The 18,667-nt window shown below is 35.8% G+C and overlaps 1 protein-coding gene across 1 annotated transcript; it reads right to left on the bottom strand.

Annotated features, from left to right (window-relative positions):
- Positions 1-113: 113 nt before the first annotated feature.
- LOC147847991 (uncharacterized) lies at positions 114-14,343 on the bottom strand. The gene is made up of 10 exons (XM_087338696.1): positions 14,108-14,343; positions 12,599-12,728; positions 9,298-9,341; positions 7,714-7,784; positions 5,791-5,850; positions 5,490-5,597; positions 3,516-3,645; positions 3,287-3,357; positions 1,947-2,055; positions 114-333 (listed from the first exon to the last, which is right to left on the bottom strand). The coding sequence occupies exons 1-10, from the start codon at positions 14,223-14,225 to the stop codon at positions 236-238; spliced, it is 939 nt and encodes a 312-aa protein (XP_087194822.1). The 5' UTR covers positions 14,226-14,343; the 3' UTR covers positions 114-235.
- Between the last annotated feature and the right edge of the window lie 4,324 nt (positions 14,344-18,667).

Below are 18,667 nucleotides of genomic sequence, written 5' to 3'. Positions count from 1 at the left end.
AAGGGTTGTTCCTTCACATTAGCTAGACTTACGTCTTAGAGGGATTTCTTGTGTTGTCATGTTGTTTTTATATATACATTGATTTTAAGGAGAGGGGGATATAGAAAGAGAAACCAAATATTATATTAATGTTTTCGAAGAGCCAAAACTATCTATAAGACCAATACATTATAAGTCTATGTGAATCTTGTACAATGTCTGGTAGAATAAGGAAAGATGTACCTGTGTATCATCGTCAAGATATTTGACAGGTTTGTCTAGTTCCAATTTGGAGGAAAGTGTAAACAATTGGGAATCCACGAAGGAAGTATTGAACCAGAAATAAAGAGTTGTCTGCATTAAAGAAAACGACCACTTTCACGTGAGGTTCATTATCCATAAATACACATACCTCTATGAAATGTTTAGAGATAGCTATATACTTAGGGGTATTGTTTGTCCTACTTTCATTCATTTAAAAGAGATTGTGATAAATGTACACAATGCTAAGTAAAACATGCGATGTTCACTTCTCAATTCAACTCAAATCCATTGTGTGATAAACATGAAGCTCTCCATCTCAACAAATTCACCATGATTGACCATTTTAAAACGGTTTGGTTTGGTTCAAGCTTGAGCTTCCTTAATTGGTTTGAGCTTAGTTTGGGATGGCTCAAGCTGAACCGAACCGTTTTGGGCTAAACGGGTTCCTAAACCGGTTTAGGAGCCGGTTCGGCTCAAGTTTGAAAACCCCGAAACCAATTAAGGCTTAACCGGTTTGGTTTGGACAATGACAAACCAGTTAAGTCGATTCCTAATACTAGTCATATTAACATCTTTCTTAAGTCTCCTTTCTCTTGCCATTAGGCAGAACAACAAGGATTCTAAATGGACTTAGTAGGCTATAAAAGTTGATTTAGGAAAAGAACAAGCAGCAATGGAAAAATGCATCTCCAAAATTAAAGACAATGTAATTAAGGAAATCTAAACATGGGCAAAGATAGCCGAAGATGCCAAAGCTCAAGCTGAACATGCTGAAACACTCCCTAAATAGAGAGTAAAAAAGCCAAAAAGGAACATCAATGTATAAGATGGAAATGATAAACACTACATTAGAAGAAGTTTTGGGGTGAAAAGAGAGATTTAAGGCATCAAATATTCAATTTGCTTCAACATAGAGAGTGGGAATAGATTAGTCTACAACTAAAGCCCTTATAAACTAGTTCATGGATATGGAAAAGAAAAAAGCTTTTCTATCCAAAAGGGCACTCGAGGCTCACAAAATACATTTACATCATGACCTTACTCCAACTCAAGTAGCACAACACAAGAAACATGCACAAGTGCTCGACACACGAAACAAAGGAAAATAGGTTGTATGTAGAGATAGTAAGGTCATTATTATAGAGAAGAGAGTCATATGACGATGTAACATAACTATATAGAATTGAGATGGTTCTCTAAGGATAGATGTCAAGTATTGAAAAGATACCTTAGATAATGGCCTTTATATATGGATGGATAATGGCCTTTATATGTCGATGACAAGGGTGGTGAGATTATGGTCCATGAGATAAGGACCTATGTGCACAACAAATTGCTATTGCCTGATTTATAGTAACTCCTTGTTATGTCTTGGTCAGGAGCCCATTTGTGTAACCCTTGATTAACTTGTAGCATGAGTAGTAGTGATGGGGCTATAGAACATTGTGATTGTAGCAGATTTCATAGATGAAAGAAAGATAGATTAATGCCTTTCTGAGGAAAAAATGTTGTAAACAAGAGATCACAGCTTAAAATGTTGTCTTGTCTTTGAAAAAAAAAAAACCAAAATAAGACTGTGTTCGTCAAAGGATGTATTACAGTGTCAAAATGCTTTGTTGAATTATGGATATACATGTAACATACATAAAGAAAGATACAATGCATTATATATGTAGAAGATGATTTAACCTTTTTAGAAAAACCTGCTTCACATATCGAAATTTTAACATCACCAGAGATTCGAACTTCAGACGAAAAGATAAAAGATAAATTTCTGCCTTCTTGTACAACATTTACAGCAGAACCTGTGCACTGAAGATTGCTTGAAACTAAGAAAGTGTAAACAATAAATAACAACATTACATTGTAAATGCTTATCACACATACATGAAGCCTGATAGACCAAAATATAGCTACAGAATATAACTAGACAACTCCCATCTACAAATTAAGACAGGTAGTTGCAAGTTATTCATTGATCAAATTACAACTCTTCACATACAGTCCTCAATGCGTGAACCAAATAGACAATGTAATTGCACAACTCCCATCCCGAACATAAAACAGGCAGGTGCAAGTTACTCATTGATCAAATCATAATTCTCGTTCATTTGCAAACAGACATCAGATACAAGTGTGTGTTGAACTTGTTCTTATATCAGCTAGCATAAAAAGGGAATTTTTCTTTTCACTACTCCCTCATGGAGATTCATGGACCCTCAAGAGTGATTCCTAGGTATAATTGTGAATCCATATACCCTAGTAGCTGCCCATCACATGTGAATTGATACTCTTGACTAGCTACCCATGTTCATGTCGTTTTAGACACCATTACCTTAGCTTTAACCAGTACTGACTTTGAGATCTATGTCATGCAAAAAGTCTCTCGCGCTTCTCGATGGGCTTGTACTCATGTTAACCTGAACTGAGTATCATCCACAAATGAGACAAATTTGGTATCAAGACACCAGCAAGGTTGACTCCGATTCTGCTTAATCATAGCCAGTTGCAAAACCATGGTCTAGGCAACTGTTCTGTGGGGCTAGTAAATCAATCGCCATAGACCAAGACAGTTTAACAAGTCAGCCAAGTTTTCTGCAGATCTTAGACTCAAGAGTATCTCTTTAGTAATCTCAAATCTGACTTTTGAATTCTACATCCAAAGAGGCGCGTTTGATGAAAGAAACTTTTGCTGATGTTGCAAAGTGGTTCATCTTTTCCAAAATATCCTAACCAACTCATTTATCCCACTCTGTATAGCCTAACCCCTACCTTCAGAGTGTCTCAGTAAGTGGCACAAGCTTTGCAACTGACATACACATCTCCACACATCGGAATACATTGATAACTAGACTGAAATATGGCAATCCTAGGGCCTACCAGCCTTGGCTCATCCAGTCTAGGGACCACTGGCCCTCAACTGTTTCACAAGAGCTATGCAATGTTTGTCTTGCCCAATTTCGAGAGCACCCAGCGAAATAAGATTGTTATTAAATAATCTCATGAAAGAAGAACAAATGCAGCTGTCCTTTGCAACACTTACTTTTGATTCCAAGATGGAGTTTAACTTGAAACTATTATTGCCCCCGTTGCAAGCTATAGATACTCGAATACCTAAATCATAAAGTTATTACATACAGAAAGAACAAACATGACAACACTTTAGCTCATAATTTAGAACTAAAATAAATTGAAAAACCAATATATTTTTAGCATTGTAAATTTAAGCCGTACTAACCAACAACAAAAAAAGATCCAAAGTTTGAACATGCCTGATTTATGTGAGATATTCGAGTACAATACTATCTTTGATATCATCAAGGACACAATATTCCGAGGTCCATTCTTCCAAATATCATAAAAATAATCCAGGTAACGTCTTTGACTAGGGATAGTCACACCCTGAAATTTTAAATTTTCCTCTCTATTTTGTTCTCTTTCTCTCAGAAATAGAATAAAAATGTATGCTTATTGAATAGAGTAAACAATTCATCTTTAGAAACCAATAAGAGGAATTGGCAAGAGAGATAAAAATACAAATACCATAGCATGAGAAGTCCATGTACAGGAGTATGCATTTTATCATGAGCGCATAAGAGTTATATTTTTCTTGCTTGCTTCTTTATGACCAAAGTGGAAAAGAATAGAGTGATCCGAACTGATATTATTAACTCGGAAAACAAGATAACATGGATCAGCTCCAAAATTTCACTTGGTATGAATATGGCCCACTACAAGACACACTTCATACACACATCAGAGGATGGATTCATCATCAGGCCACCTTATATGGACATACATCTATCCTATGCGCTTCGCAGTGTGATAGGGCAACTGAGAACTTCATCACATCAGTTAGAGATTGAGGTAGGCACATATACACATATACCTGTAGAAGGAAGAATTTGCCAGTTGTGTTAGCAAGGAGTGGAATACGAAGAACACTATGTTTGTCACTATAGTGTCTTTTATGAAATCAGAGAGAGATACCATTGCCTCTTTAAACAAGGCTTTGGCCCACTATGCAAGGTAATGGAATATGAGGACCAACAATGCCTAGGACTTTTCTTACTCGAACTCAAGAGACATAGGGAAAAGTTGTTGAAGAACAATAATACAGCCACACAAGCTCCCACAAAGTAAAATCACAACTTTCTTTAGCCCCATCTCTCTTACTATTGCTACAAGTCAAACAAGGCATACACAAATCGACTCCCGATCAGGACATAACAAAGGGGTTAGAATAGATCAGGTAATAGCAATTTGTCGTGCAAGTAGGCCCCGGCCCATGGACCACGACCGCATCACCCTTATCATCGACAAATAAAGGCCATTATCTCCCACCATCGCAAGTGCTTCCCTCCCTTTGGAGACCTCTCCATTCTGGATCGACCTATGCTAGAGATCTTTCGAAGTCAAAAGTTACAATATATCTAACTTGAGAATCTCACATGTGCCGAAAACCAGATTCCATCGTCTGTTTTTATCTTATTTACTTTTATATTTACTGAATAATACTTATTCTATTGTGATTTGTTGTTCTCAAAGACAAGACAACACTTAAGATGTAATCTATTGTTTGTTCTTATAGGCCATTTTGGCCTCTTAAAAGATGTTAATATATCTTTCTTTTTTTATGTATGTATCATGTTGGATGTGTATACCCAAGTAGATAAGCCCCCTTCTTGGTTCATATAATCATACGAGCATTTTCCCTACACTATCAGCCTCAAACAATCTTCATAGGAAAATATGAGGTTGCAATCTTAGTTCATGCAGTGAACTAGACACCAGTACCATAACCTTCCTAGAGCCTTTTAAAGTCCAAATACACAGACTAAATATTGATGTCAGCTTTACAACTTAAGACCTCTTCGATAATTTGCACAGCTTTAAAAAAATGTTTCCTTCTTCAGAAAAATGTTTACTCAAAATTCTGCCTTTCATTCTAGACTTCCCCATACCCTTAGTATTCAATTGCTAAGTAAACCTCAGGAATCTGAACAGACATGTTTACCAAGTTTGCAGACTATATCTATGCTTTAATCATAAGCTTTAGATCTCTGCATGTAGGTTGGTGCACTGGAATTCAGAGACAGTACTCTGATCATTGCCAATACACACCATGCAAAATTTGTTGTAACTGATTTTTCTGATAAAAAATCAGCATGCATTGCTAGATTTATGTGGAAATACAACACAGTCAAATTAAATGAAACCTAAGTTTTCCATGTACATGATTTTACCTTGCCATTTTTTGTTCTCTTCTCACCATAAAGCCTTAGGGCTGTTATGGGATCCCCACATTCCTGGCTGTATACTAGGTATGCACAAATCATCAATCCTGTCCGACCCTGAAGAAACACACTGAAAGTTTTTAAAGGCGCTTCCTGAGAGTAATCAATATATTATAGTACAAGTTTGACAATTCCACATGCACATGCAGACACAGACAACTACAATAAAAAATCTAAACAAACTCATCTGAGTGCTTCTAATAAATAGAACTATAATAAGTCTACGTTGGTATAACACACAAACACTTGCCTTCCCTGCTTTACAGTGTACAGCGATTACATTATTTGGATCTGACATAAGCCATTCACACTGCACAGTAAAGTAAATTAAGAACTTAGAATGGATTTAAAAAAAATAGGTAGCAACTCATTTATACTGTAATTTCTATGCATACTAATGAAAAAGTCATTCCTAACAGATTTCCATACTCCAATCTCTGCAACATTAGAAATACAGTGCTACAACAATAAGATCAGATCACTGATTTGAGAATCACTTCCTGATAGATCAACACATTCGTAAATCAATATAATACTCAAGGCGTTTACTTGGGTTTAAGATGATCCTCAAACATACTAGTTGGCAGTCAGTAAAGGTCCCAATGACTCTCTTTCTTAATCATCTATAGTCTGGGTCAATTTGATGTTACTTTCTCTAATAGCCATGGAACCAGTATAAGAGAGTTTGGGTACAAATACCAAAGATAAAGTTGCAATCAACTTCACAAAGATTTAAGAACTATATTTTGATAGGACTATACACTGAGTTTGAAGTTATGAACGAAAAACAAGAACCCCATGAAAGGGCACAAAGATAAAAGAAATGCAGTTTAATAGTTAAATGAAAAGAAAAGAAAATGAAAACATACATGCATATGAGAATGCTGAATGTGATCTCCACCTCTAGCCACATGAATTCATTTATGCAGGCTCCATAGTGATTTGAATCATCATCCAAATTCAAACCATTTGGTCATTATGAGAACATTTGCGTTAGTCACCTATTAGTCACTAGCCAAGAATAATGAGATGCATAGATCCATTAGACGTGATATCATTCTCACAAATGGGCAGAGCTAATAGTAAAACCTGAATGGAATGCATATGATATAGGATCAGATCAAGCCTTAACATACTAGCATATCACAGGAGATATTGGGCTATACAACCATATGCATAGAAGATAGGGCTAGTTTATGGGCCTAAAGATTGTTAAGACCACACTAGGATTCAGAAGAGTAACTTGAATCTCATTCAACTGAGAAGACATGCCATGCCAATTGAAACAAATACATGCATTTTGATAGATTTAAGTAGCATTAGCTGATTCAGAAGAGTACCTTGAATCTCATTTTACATTCAACTGAGAAGGCATGCCATGCCAATTGAAACAAATAAATGCATTTCGATAGATTTAAGTCGCATTAGCTGTAATTAATCGTATGAGATATGGCAGGCATCACACTATAAAACAACACTAATATGCAACAAACAGTAGAAGCATGAAACTTCAACTACATTCATGTTGACAATTATCAGCACATCCCAATCCATTTTGAGACTACAAAATTCCAAGATTGAAATATGCATTTTGCGCTAGGTGACCATGCACATTCCATAATGACTGATATAATTCTTGTTCAACCAAATGTCTTATCAGGCCTCCAAAAACAATATTAAAGTGCAACAAACAGTAGAAACATAAAATACAATTATATTTATGTTGATCATTACCATTGGATTTTGATCCATCTTATTCCTACACAATCCCAATATGGACATTTGGATAGTGTGCTAGTGACAAAGCACATTTGAAAATCATTAATATGACATTCATTTAACTAAGTGCTTCATGGGACTCATAAAAGACACCTATATCACAATTGCAAACTCCTACAGGCAGTTATGATGACTCGGACCTAGTGATAATGATGAGATTGGGGCAAACTGCAACGTTCATTGAATGATGCTAAAGCTTACTGCATTCCCTTGCAAGTCCCATCCTTGTAGTGTTCCACAATTTACTCTAAGCAACAAATATTTAGATATCAGTGTTGCTTTTTTCACAAGAAATTGTCCATAACATGTAAATATTGTTATAAGGAGATCATTATCATGTTTTAACTTTAAAGTAAAACCTAAATGAGGTTCCAAAAATCAACAGAGGTCCTACCGCTCGTTCGCAGAAATAGAACATTAGTTCAGTGGGAGCAGGATCATGATCTGAAAAGGGTATCCACTCCACTGCATGAATAGTAGAGAAATTTGTTAGTTAACACCATTCGTTGATATTATGTTTTAGTGTTTACGTGTGATGCTAAAACATAAATATCATACATTCAGAGAAAGATGTTGGATTGTCTGTTGCCTTTATTTAATTTAAAGCGCATCTGGTTGAATAACAGGAACAATATTAACATGCAGTTTGTCATAGTGAGTTTTCATGTTCTCCAACTATGAGAACTCTTCAATTTCATTGTTCAAGTTGGCCAGGCCATGGATGGCAACCCATATTAGAGTCCGTTAAATGAGTAATTTGCATTTGTGCTGATTCTGTCAGTTTACACTAATGCTCTTTTTAAGCTATTACTTCTACTTCAGATCACTAAAAACACTGTTCATTTTGACTTTAATAGCTACTCCATCACAATGGAATTCAGATTCTCAAAACAACTAAAAGTTGGACTCAAGGTTCTGCCTTAAACCACTGTACCAAGCACATATCTACTTCTCACTATTATCTTTGTTCAATACTAAATAGACCTTAGACTTGGGCATATTCACATTGAGTACGGTTGCACCCAGGAAAAGCTCCAATTCTGCATGGCAAAAATTTCAATGCCACATTGAGTAAAGTTCCACCTTTTCCTGTTCCCTTACGGAAATCAAGGGTAAATCATACTCACAACATTTGGGTATAATTTCGCCAAAGAAAATTCCAGACTACAAATACCAATGTTTCAGATTTAGGAAATTAATTCACATTGAGTATGGTTTCCCAAATAAAAAGCTCCAATTATGCATACCAAGATTTGGGTTAACATAATGTCTGATCATCATTGCCAGTCACAGTCTTCAATAAAGATTTGTTTGGTTTTAAGTTCAAGCTTCCATCTTTTTCATTTTTCATGTTTCATGTTTCATGTTTAACCTTAGCACATTAAGCTACATTTTTTATTCTACTTCTATATCAACTATAAGTCATTGGTATAAACAAGAATCACAGTTTCAAACATGCACAATAAATAAATACATTAAAAATGACAAATCACATCACAAATTTAACACAGCAAATAATAAAGAAGATTGTTTCCATATTACATAGCGAACATCCATACATGAATCGAACCTATATGCCAGATGTATAACAAATTTATGATCTTTTCATGTACAAATAAATAGGAACACCTAGAAAATGTATGGAAATCGTTGGTCTAAGCAAAAGTTCAAAAGGCACACAAACAAACTACTTTGTTTTATGAGTGACGAATATGATACATGTGAAAGATATGCACATTTGAAACACATTTGGTTCTAATCCTTTGGACTCCTACCAAACCCCATACTAAAGAATAGTGTACTATGATGAGGTGCTGAAATAAGCATACTGATCTCTATTGGTGAGAAATAATAGCTCATATGTGTACAATCCATTGATACTCAATGCAAGTTAAATCCATAAGCTTCTGCGGTATAAACATACTCCCCTAGAAGCTTGTACCATGTATTTGTTGGATCTATGTGAATTTTAACATACCATTTCCACCAAGTTTAGCTGGATCATAAGTCCTCTCTGCGCATCTAATCAAACCAGAAAAATAAATTAAAACCCTGTCAAATAATCTCATATATTGTATTCCATTGTTTCTACAAATAGTAATGAGCATCATTACTTATCCATGGTACACTTATAAATTGTTACATTTGAATCATCAACCTTACTTCCCTAAAGATAAGGTGAAGGAAGAATGGACCGTTGCAAGTTGGAAAGAAACTTTATACTAATTAGTGCATTTCCACCTTTCAAAGGCCTTAAGTTAACTTCAAAAAATGTATTGCCAAAGAGATAAAAATAAAAATAAATCCATAGTATGTAGGTACAAAGAACCCAAAACAGAAAAAAAATGTAACAAAGCTAAGCAATGAAACATTGCATACATGCAGTGTGGCCCCTCGTTCTCAATGATAGTCTCTTTAAAAAACATATGGGAAACTTTGATCAAACTAAAGTGATGGTATTTAACACCACTATTTGGGGATTGGGCCTTCATAAGAGACATAGCTCAACAAATTTGGAGAGACCTTTGGTCTCAATGACTGCCTGCATTATAAGGAGCAAAGCATCAGTACCCCATGATATAATCCTGGAAAAGATGAGAGCAGCCCCAATAATAACCGAGACATTATTCTGATAAGAAACTGGTAACCAATGGATTTGGGGTCTGCCTTAGCAAAGGTACTCAGGTTTAACACGTATGTCATCCAAATAGCTTATTGAACATGAAGATGACCATTGTGGGTATGCTGAAATGCAAGAATGGTTCTATCACATGGACGAACTATAAATAAACCAACCCCATTTCAATATAACTTCTTAGCAATGGGCGTAGAGGACAGCATGCTCTATTGAGGTATTCCTTCTTAATAACAATAGTGGAGGATAGACGACTAGGGTGCCCACCTCACCTTTCCGTACCTCGGCCAAGTAAGGAACTGATTTCAACTGCTTTGGCTGCCAATCAGCATCTTCTAGCTTATTCTGGAAGCCTTTAAACATGGTCCTTGATAAACATTGTACCATGTCTTATGCATCTAGTCTCTGTTTCTTGTACTTATTCTATGATTTTACTTCTTCTCAACCTTTAATGGTATGCTCCCTGTGAGAACAGGGCAGGGCAGCCTTCTTCTTTTGTCTTCATGGCTTCCTGCTTTTGAATCTCTCCTTCCTCCTCGTCTGTGGGTTAGGGTTAAAGTTAGGATGAGGTTCAGCAGATCCAATCATTTCAGTTGACATGGCTGCAGGACTGGATACTGGAGGTCACAAAGGAATTCTCACCTATTTTTCAAACTCTGACACTGAGAACCAGCGTGAGAACCCACCAGTCGAACAAGACATGCCACACGTCAACCTGATTGTCTTAGACGAACAAGCCATGGCACATGGCAATACAACCAGCCCAGCTACAGCTGTAATTGCAGTTGAGCCCAAAGCCGAACAATCCAAGCCAAGCATTGACACTGTCATACAAGTGTGCCATAGTGTTAACCGAACAGTACGGGACAAGTAAATCTAAAAGATTATAGGATAGAAGAGTAAGGCCATGGGAAATATATAGTAGGAGTTATGGAAGGGACAATTTTGGAATCACAGAATTAGCCTCTTTCTAAATATCAATCAGTCATCTTAAAAGTTAGATATATAATTCAAAGGCAAATTCATGATTCGCTTAGAATCAAGTGGAAAGGGATACACATAAGTCGATGATTATACCAAGTGGAAAGGGATACACATAAGCTCATCCACAAAGAAGAATCACAACTTTCTTTAGCCCCATCACTCCTAATGCTACAAGTCCATCACGGGATACACAAATGGGCTCCAAACCAGGACATAACAAAGGGGTTACAATTGATCTGGCAATAGCAATTTGCCGTGCACATAGGCCCCGGCCCCATGGACCGTTCTCGACACCCTTGTCATCGACAGATAAAAGCCATTATCTCCCGCCACCGTAGGTGCTTCCCTCACTTCGGAGACATTTCCATTCTGGATCGACCTATGCTAGAGATCTTTCGAAGACAAAAGCTACAATATACCTAACTTGAGAATCTCACATGTACCAAAAACCAGATTCGCTCGTTTCTTTTCTTTTCATCTTATTTACTTTTATATTTACTGTGTAATATTATTTTATTTTGATTTGTTCTCAAAGACGATACAACACTTAAGATGTAATCTCTTATTTGGTCTTATCGGCTATTTTGGCCTCTTAAAAGACGTTAATATATCTTTCTTTCTTTCTTTCTCTTCCTCTATATAAAATATTTTGTAATAGTCTTCAAAGGAAAGAAAGACAGAGACATAATATGACAGTGCATCACTGATATAGTTCATTACTTCCTTTGTCATTCTTACTTTATTATATTACATAATTATCCCTAAAAATCTTATCCAAATAAATAATTTACTGAATAATAGATTTGATACTCAATTCTGCTGGAAGGAAAGGCTATCAAGGAGGTTCGATACCATGATATAAGGGAAGGGAAGAGCAAACCCAGTTAAACATTCCTGAAACACATCTTTGCTGGAGACAGGGGCACAGACCAGAATAGTGCTACTTGGATTCGAACTGACATGCTCTAGATTCTGAAAGCAGCATGTCTAGCAGTTTCATCATAGGAATGTATGCTTAACCTGGATTGATTCTATCATAATCTCGTATAAGAGATTATCATTACATTTCTGTTTTTAAAAGGATCATCAGAATTGGGAAATGTCCTTTGTTACAAAGAGCGAAATCAAAAAGGAAATGATCTTTCTCCACGATAAAGAATCTAAACCCTGATTGAAAATCAGTCTATGCAGCTCAGCCCTGGGAGAGAAATAATTTCATTTGCTGCAATAGAGTTATAACTTGCTCTTCCAGGTGACTGACAAAGTAATTACAGTGGTTCCAATGCAGCCACTAATGCGAGAACAGTGAATTGTGCTATTACTTCTAGATTTATATCTTCTACCTCTAAAATTTCCTTTTAAATAAGACTCTTCTTCTTTTTTTATTCTCCGGTCATTAGTATGTGTGTTGAGCATTGTTCATTGTGTGATTCTTAATCAGATTGCCTGAGTGTGTTTGCCATTCCTATCACTGCCTATTCAATTGGTTGCCCTCATGTCATCATTTGCTTCAACTGTCAGAGTCAATCTTAGCACCCGGCTGACTGCCTAAACTACACTCAAAAGTCCAGCAGTATTTAATAGGTATAAACATATCTAGAATTAAATTGAGTGTAGTTTTTATGTCAAACTAGGTTCAGGTAAAAAAAATACGCCTTACAAGTTAAAAACTTTGAATCGATTTTCATGAAACTTTTTTAAGAAGTTTGAGACTTCGGGCATTGCATTTCGATAAATTCCTTCTGTGCCTTCAGAAGGACATCCCATTGCTATAATACGGGGCGTTATATCTATTTCATACAGAACTCAAGAGATGTTAGAATTTATCGAAACAAAGTCTGTATTCAACAATTATCCTTTAAATATTCATTCTTCAAGAGGAGAAAGACTCAAATAGCAGATGCAACTACGTACAATGCCGCATATCCAATAACATTGCATAATTTGAATACATTATTTTGAAAGTTGACCTTGTAGAACAAAAACTTTCAAAGAAGCAAAAACGAGCATTTACCAAGCTCAAGATTCCCGGTTACAAATAAAAAAATTGCCATGTTTTTACTATGCACATTTTAGTATCTTGAAACTATCATAGCTATTAAAAGTTGTAGTCTTGCTGAGGAAACAGATAAGGGATGAGGAGGCGTATTTTTCTGTTGATCTTCAATGAAGGAGCCCTTATGCAAGTTTATGATTCATCTGTTGTGGAACTGGCCACAGACATCCAGCATATTACAGTGAACCACTCATTACCTCTGATTAACATTTCTTGCTCGTACAGTCAAAGACTTTTTGGGGTTATTGACTTCCTTTATTGGGTGATTGGTTTCATGGGATAATTTAATCTTTTCCCACTGGTAACATTATGTAACATAACAACATATGAATTTCCGTTGATTTAATGGCATTTCAAACCACAGACAATACCATGTAACCTTAAGAAGATTACTATGGACTACCACATAGAAAGAAATCGCATATATTGGATTATTACCTCCAATAAATGCAGCGAAGTATTTAATTAAAGATGAATGGCATGTATTATTCTTTCGTTCTTTTTTAACAATCTGATGAATCCTTGTTTTCCTTTAATATCAAGACTATGCTTTTTATACCACTGTATGACAGGGCTATTAGTTTGGCATGCCCACTTCTGACCCAAATTTTGCTCTTACTATTCTGCACCCAAACGACCTATGACATTCGTTTATTCCTTTTCTTAGCATAATGAGATGGATTTCGCAGCTAAGGACCCGGATATTTCATTTAAAAAAAGCGCAATATAATTGCAAAAAAGAAAATATATATATATATTTCCAGCAAAACAGAAACCCACAAGCATTTTCCCCTGAAGAAAATAATAATAATAATAATAATAATCCACCAAAGAAAAAACAAAATTATCTATATAAATCACAGAGATAAACAAACAAAAATGTACTATCTCCACCAGAACAAAAGAAAAAGAACTCTCTTACCACCAAAGCAAAAACAAAAATATCAGAGTCTAGGCAGAACAAAATCAAAATAAATGATAAAATCCCACCAAAATAACAACATGAAAACAAGATAAGGTCATTCCCATGGAAATGACCATTTTTATTCCTACCAAAAACCCAATTAAGTACGATGTGCATTAAAGCGCAAAAGAGAGGCTATAGAAACTTACAGCTGAGGTCGAGGTTGAATCCATGCTGTGTGTAGCGAAGTTTCTCCTTCGAGACGATCTCTCTAAGGAAGCATTTTGCACGAACTAGAGGCGCCGTATCTAACCAAGACGAGCCCATGTCTTCTCTCTCTCTCTCTCTCTCTCTCTCTCTCTCTCTCTCTCTTCTCTGTCTCTTTCCTCTCTCTTCTGTCCTTTTTCTTCCTTTCTCCGTCTCTGTGTCTGTGTGTCTCTCTCTGTCTCTGTCTCTCTCTAGAACTTCTTTTCTCTCTCTAGACCTCCTGTCGAGGCCCCCTTCCCTTCCCTTCGCCTTCCCAAAAACAGATTTCCATAATTACAGAGATACCCCTGCTGGCTTTAAGGACCAAAACCACCCCCTTATTTTATTTTGGCTTGGTTTTTCGGTTTCCCAAAATTACAAGAATACCCCCCCTGCTTATAAAAATAAAGAGCCACTATGCTTGTAAGTTGTAAGTTCCCTTTCGTTTAACAATCGGCAACGGTGAACCCCAAACCGAACCGCGAAACTGCGGCTTAACAGTTTAAACGGCTCGGTTTCAACCGTTAGAAACCACGGTTTAACAGGTTTTTTATTTTATTTTATTTTTAAATTTTTTTTAAAAAAAATGTTTTTAAACAATCTTTTCATTTTCATGCCTTATTCTCACATTTTAGGAAAATCTTTAAATTTAAAATAATTTAAATAATGAAATATTTTAAATTTTAAAATTTGACCTACGCTGAAAACCGAAACCGAACCACGAAACTGCGGTTTTACCGGTTTAATGGCTTAACGGTTTGAGAAAATTTTAATGGTTAGGTTCAGTTCGGTTTAGGTTTCAAAAAATTTTAACGGTTCAGTTTGGACCCTCTCGAACCAAACCGTTGCCGATTGTTATTTTCCTTCACAAAGAGAAAAGAAAAGGTGACAGTCTGTCTTTTACTGAACATATGGAGTAGTACATCTCCATCAGGTCCTTTTAATTACTCGGTATACCCCTACATTTATCGTTGGTTTTAAACCAAGCTTCAACACTAACCCATACTCTATGAAGACCTACCTCAAATACTTATTTTTACTAATCTCTCATAAGAATTGAAAGCTTTGTGGTACCTCCTCGTTTGTCTTTTTAAATTTTAACCACTTAATAACCCCTACATTTATACCACTCGGCTTTTTGCTTGAGTTTTCCGTCGTTGACCCGCTCTTTTTTTTTGTTCTTGTTTTCTAATTTCGAGATTGTCCCTACATTTCCCCCTCTCATCTTACCACAAACACCCTTCACTTGTTTTCTTCAAAATTTTCGAGATACCCTCAAGTTCACCTTTAGTTTTAAAAAGTCTTAACATTGTACCCCTACATTCTTGGGGTAATGGATTTTACACAGAGAGAGAGAGAGAGAGAGAGAGAGAGAGAGAGAGAGAGAGAGATTTAACATACATAGGAGACTGATTGGGATCTATGAGATAGGACCTAGCCCATGGTTGAGGAGGATTAAACTTGGGCTCCAAATTTTTTACTTCGATGCTCATGTAAATCATCAAGCCAGCAAAGAGAGAGGTTGGCATAACTTTTTCATCCATTCTATGTTTATGAGTATTCTTGGACTTGTTTGTAGCTTATTTTTATTCTTTTTTTTTCCAAGCTTGGTACTTTCCAAAGTTATATGGAAAAATCTCACATCTTGAAGTACAAACTGAAACATTCCAATAAGAACTACTTTAATTACTATAGTTAGATGTGTGTGTGTGTGTGTGTGAGAGAGAGAGAGAGAGAGAGAGTCTGAAGTATTAAACAGCCAAAAAATTTAATCAGGTTATGGATCATGAGAAGATACCATATGTTGTGGTTGTACATGGGATAGATGGAACTGATATAAACATGATTTTGTTGATTGGGATCAACATTGTGGTATTGTGATATTGTGAATGCTATACTTTCTCATTTGTGAAACAAAATGAGGATGATGCCAAGCATTGTGCCAACGAGCATGGTATGGATGCACAAATGGAAACTAACTCGTAGTTAAAGTCGAACAAGGTATTCTAAGACCATGTTGTTATATTGTTTTTCACCATTAAACTTACTTTAGTTCCGTGGCACAAGCAATGGTTGAATGATATTTTAGTGCCTAGTTGTCAAAAGCATGTACATGTGGGTCATAGAGGGTTTTATGATGTACTTCTCTATTCATCAAAACATTTACCTACACTATTAGCGAAGATACTCATTTTTAAAGAAACTAGTACAAGTGATGCAATGGTCTCCGATGGTGCAATAATTTTCAATATGGGTGATTGTAGACAATCATTATTGTGGTCACTATTACTATATTTAACGGTTCAAATGGGTAATATTTTGGTTTGACCTCACACAAATTATTTGACTAAATGTAGATATATTGGAATGTGAGAGGGGCTTGTTCTCATAAGAAATACATCTTATGGCAAACTATATTTAGTAAGAAATGCAATAGATGTGTGGTTGCACCATAAGTGACATGATTTGGTAGGATTCATTATACATTTGAGGGGATATTCAACATATTATGTTAGTCGACTATCTCATCACTATTCTGTTGTCATATAATTATTCAAGGTAAGTTTTGTTCATGAATTGTTTATAAACGATCTATACAAATGATTTTGTTGGTAGAAATCAAATATTTTGATGTGGTGATATGATTAGTTGGAATTTATGCCCCTAACTATTGTAGTCAATGCATTGAGGTATGGTTGTCCATGTATAATATTCTATCAATGTGTTGTCATGGTTTGTCGATGCATCACAATCCACTTCACAATTCTCTCTAATGGATTCTAGATGACCCTAGGTTTACCTTTCAATATATATAATACAAGCAATTTTGGAGTAGCTAAGATAGAATGCATGAGACGTATGATAAATCATTTTTGCTCGAGTGTCTTAAAATGTCAATTGAACAAGATGTGGATGTCACCTAATAATTTTTGCTAATGTTTTAAGCTCAAAACACATATGATACATATGTACATATCTTTGCTTGAAAGGACCTCTTTGCAATTTAAGCCTCTTTTATCGTCACATTCTTAATTTGATACCTATATTTTGGTTGTCTTTACACCACAAATGAATGTAATGGTTTTAGAAGCATGATTTTAGGGTTACGATCGAGCGTTATGACCAGCATATGCCTCCATCTAATTATGTGGTGCAAGTTAACTGCGAGTTAAATGAAGTGTGGTTCTTATCGATACCGTAAAAGTCATTGAAATTTGCATTAATTTTTTTGAAGGAATTGATGGGACCAAAGTTGATTATTAATGATGATGCAAAGTGGATTACTATTGATTATTCAAAGTGGATTATTAATTATGAGGTGCCATTGTTGTTTTTATAATACTACTAGAAGTGATGCTATTTTTAAGGAGTTGGATGATGTTTTTCAAGAAGAAGAGGTTTTGTTTCACCTTCCAAATGGGGAAAGTCTTGGTTGGGATGATATAACAAACGAGGTAAGGGAAATTTGTATAATACTTTCATGTTTGAGAGCTGACATAGAGTAAATGTATACATTACGAAGTTAAAAGGCATACTTATGTGGTAACTATGGATGCTAGAGCATGTGGAGATTGTTTCATCACGTGGTTGATTGTTTTATGGCATAAAGGCATGTTCCTTCTACCTATGTAGGGCGGGCAACAATATTGTAATGTTGGTTTTTACATACAATAATCATCCGTGGCTATGAATTAGATCCTTCTTCACAATAGATTAAATCGGAGGGGTATACGTACAAATAGAAGAACCTTACATTGTCATTCGTAACCCTACTCATCACACATTGTGGGCCTCTTGCATTGTATTCTTCATCTGTTTTCAACCTCTTCAAATTGGTGAGTCTCTCTTATTTCATTGTTTGGGAAAGTCACAATCATCCTAAAATAGGTTTGTCAGTTGCACTTCTAGTACATGAAAAAGTTTGCATGTATTGCAAAATCGCCACTACTTGACCACAACATTTTACATGTTGAAAGATCTTCTAATCTGGTTCTTTACATTGTGATACGTTACAATGTCATAAAACATACTTCCATTGAAGAAAATCCAAACTCAACTTTTCTAAACACCTGCATTCCACTTCCGAAGGTTCTAATAAATCTCATGAAACACTAGTTTTTTAAGGCGCATTCAGTGTTTTAAAGTGAACTAGCAAATTGGAAACTTTTTCGATAAGTAGAGCCTTCTATTCTTCTTTCTTTCCAAAAAAAATGTCTGGGTAGCAAAGCTCTTACAAATGAGAAAAATCATACACAAGGAAATTAAACAGATTTATAAGTTCATAAAACTACAATATGGCAAAACCCATTACATTTTCCATAGCTCTCTTTGGTTGATGAACCCAAGATGACTCTGTTCCAAGAACACTTGGCTAGGCCTTTGGTTAGATACATAAGTAGCCCAGATCAAGTGATTCTTTTGTGCCCCTTTCAAGTTGGGGCTTTGCAACTCCTTTGTTGCTACGGAGCATTTGTTTCCTTGCTTTATTACTTAATCCTTCGGACAAACTGTTAACAACACAG

Source organism: Azolla caroliniana, unplaced genomic scaffold (assembly GCF_043228905.1).
Source record: "Azolla caroliniana isolate FFs.n. ecotype wild unplaced genomic scaffold, voAzoCaro1.0.p SCAF_543, whole genome shotgun sequence".
Lineage (NCBI taxonomy): Eukaryota > Viridiplantae > Streptophyta > Polypodiopsida > Salviniales > Salviniaceae > Azolla > Azolla caroliniana.
The sequence above is the reverse complement of the archived record's forward strand: the minus strand, read 5'-3'. Positions and strand labels throughout refer to the sequence as shown.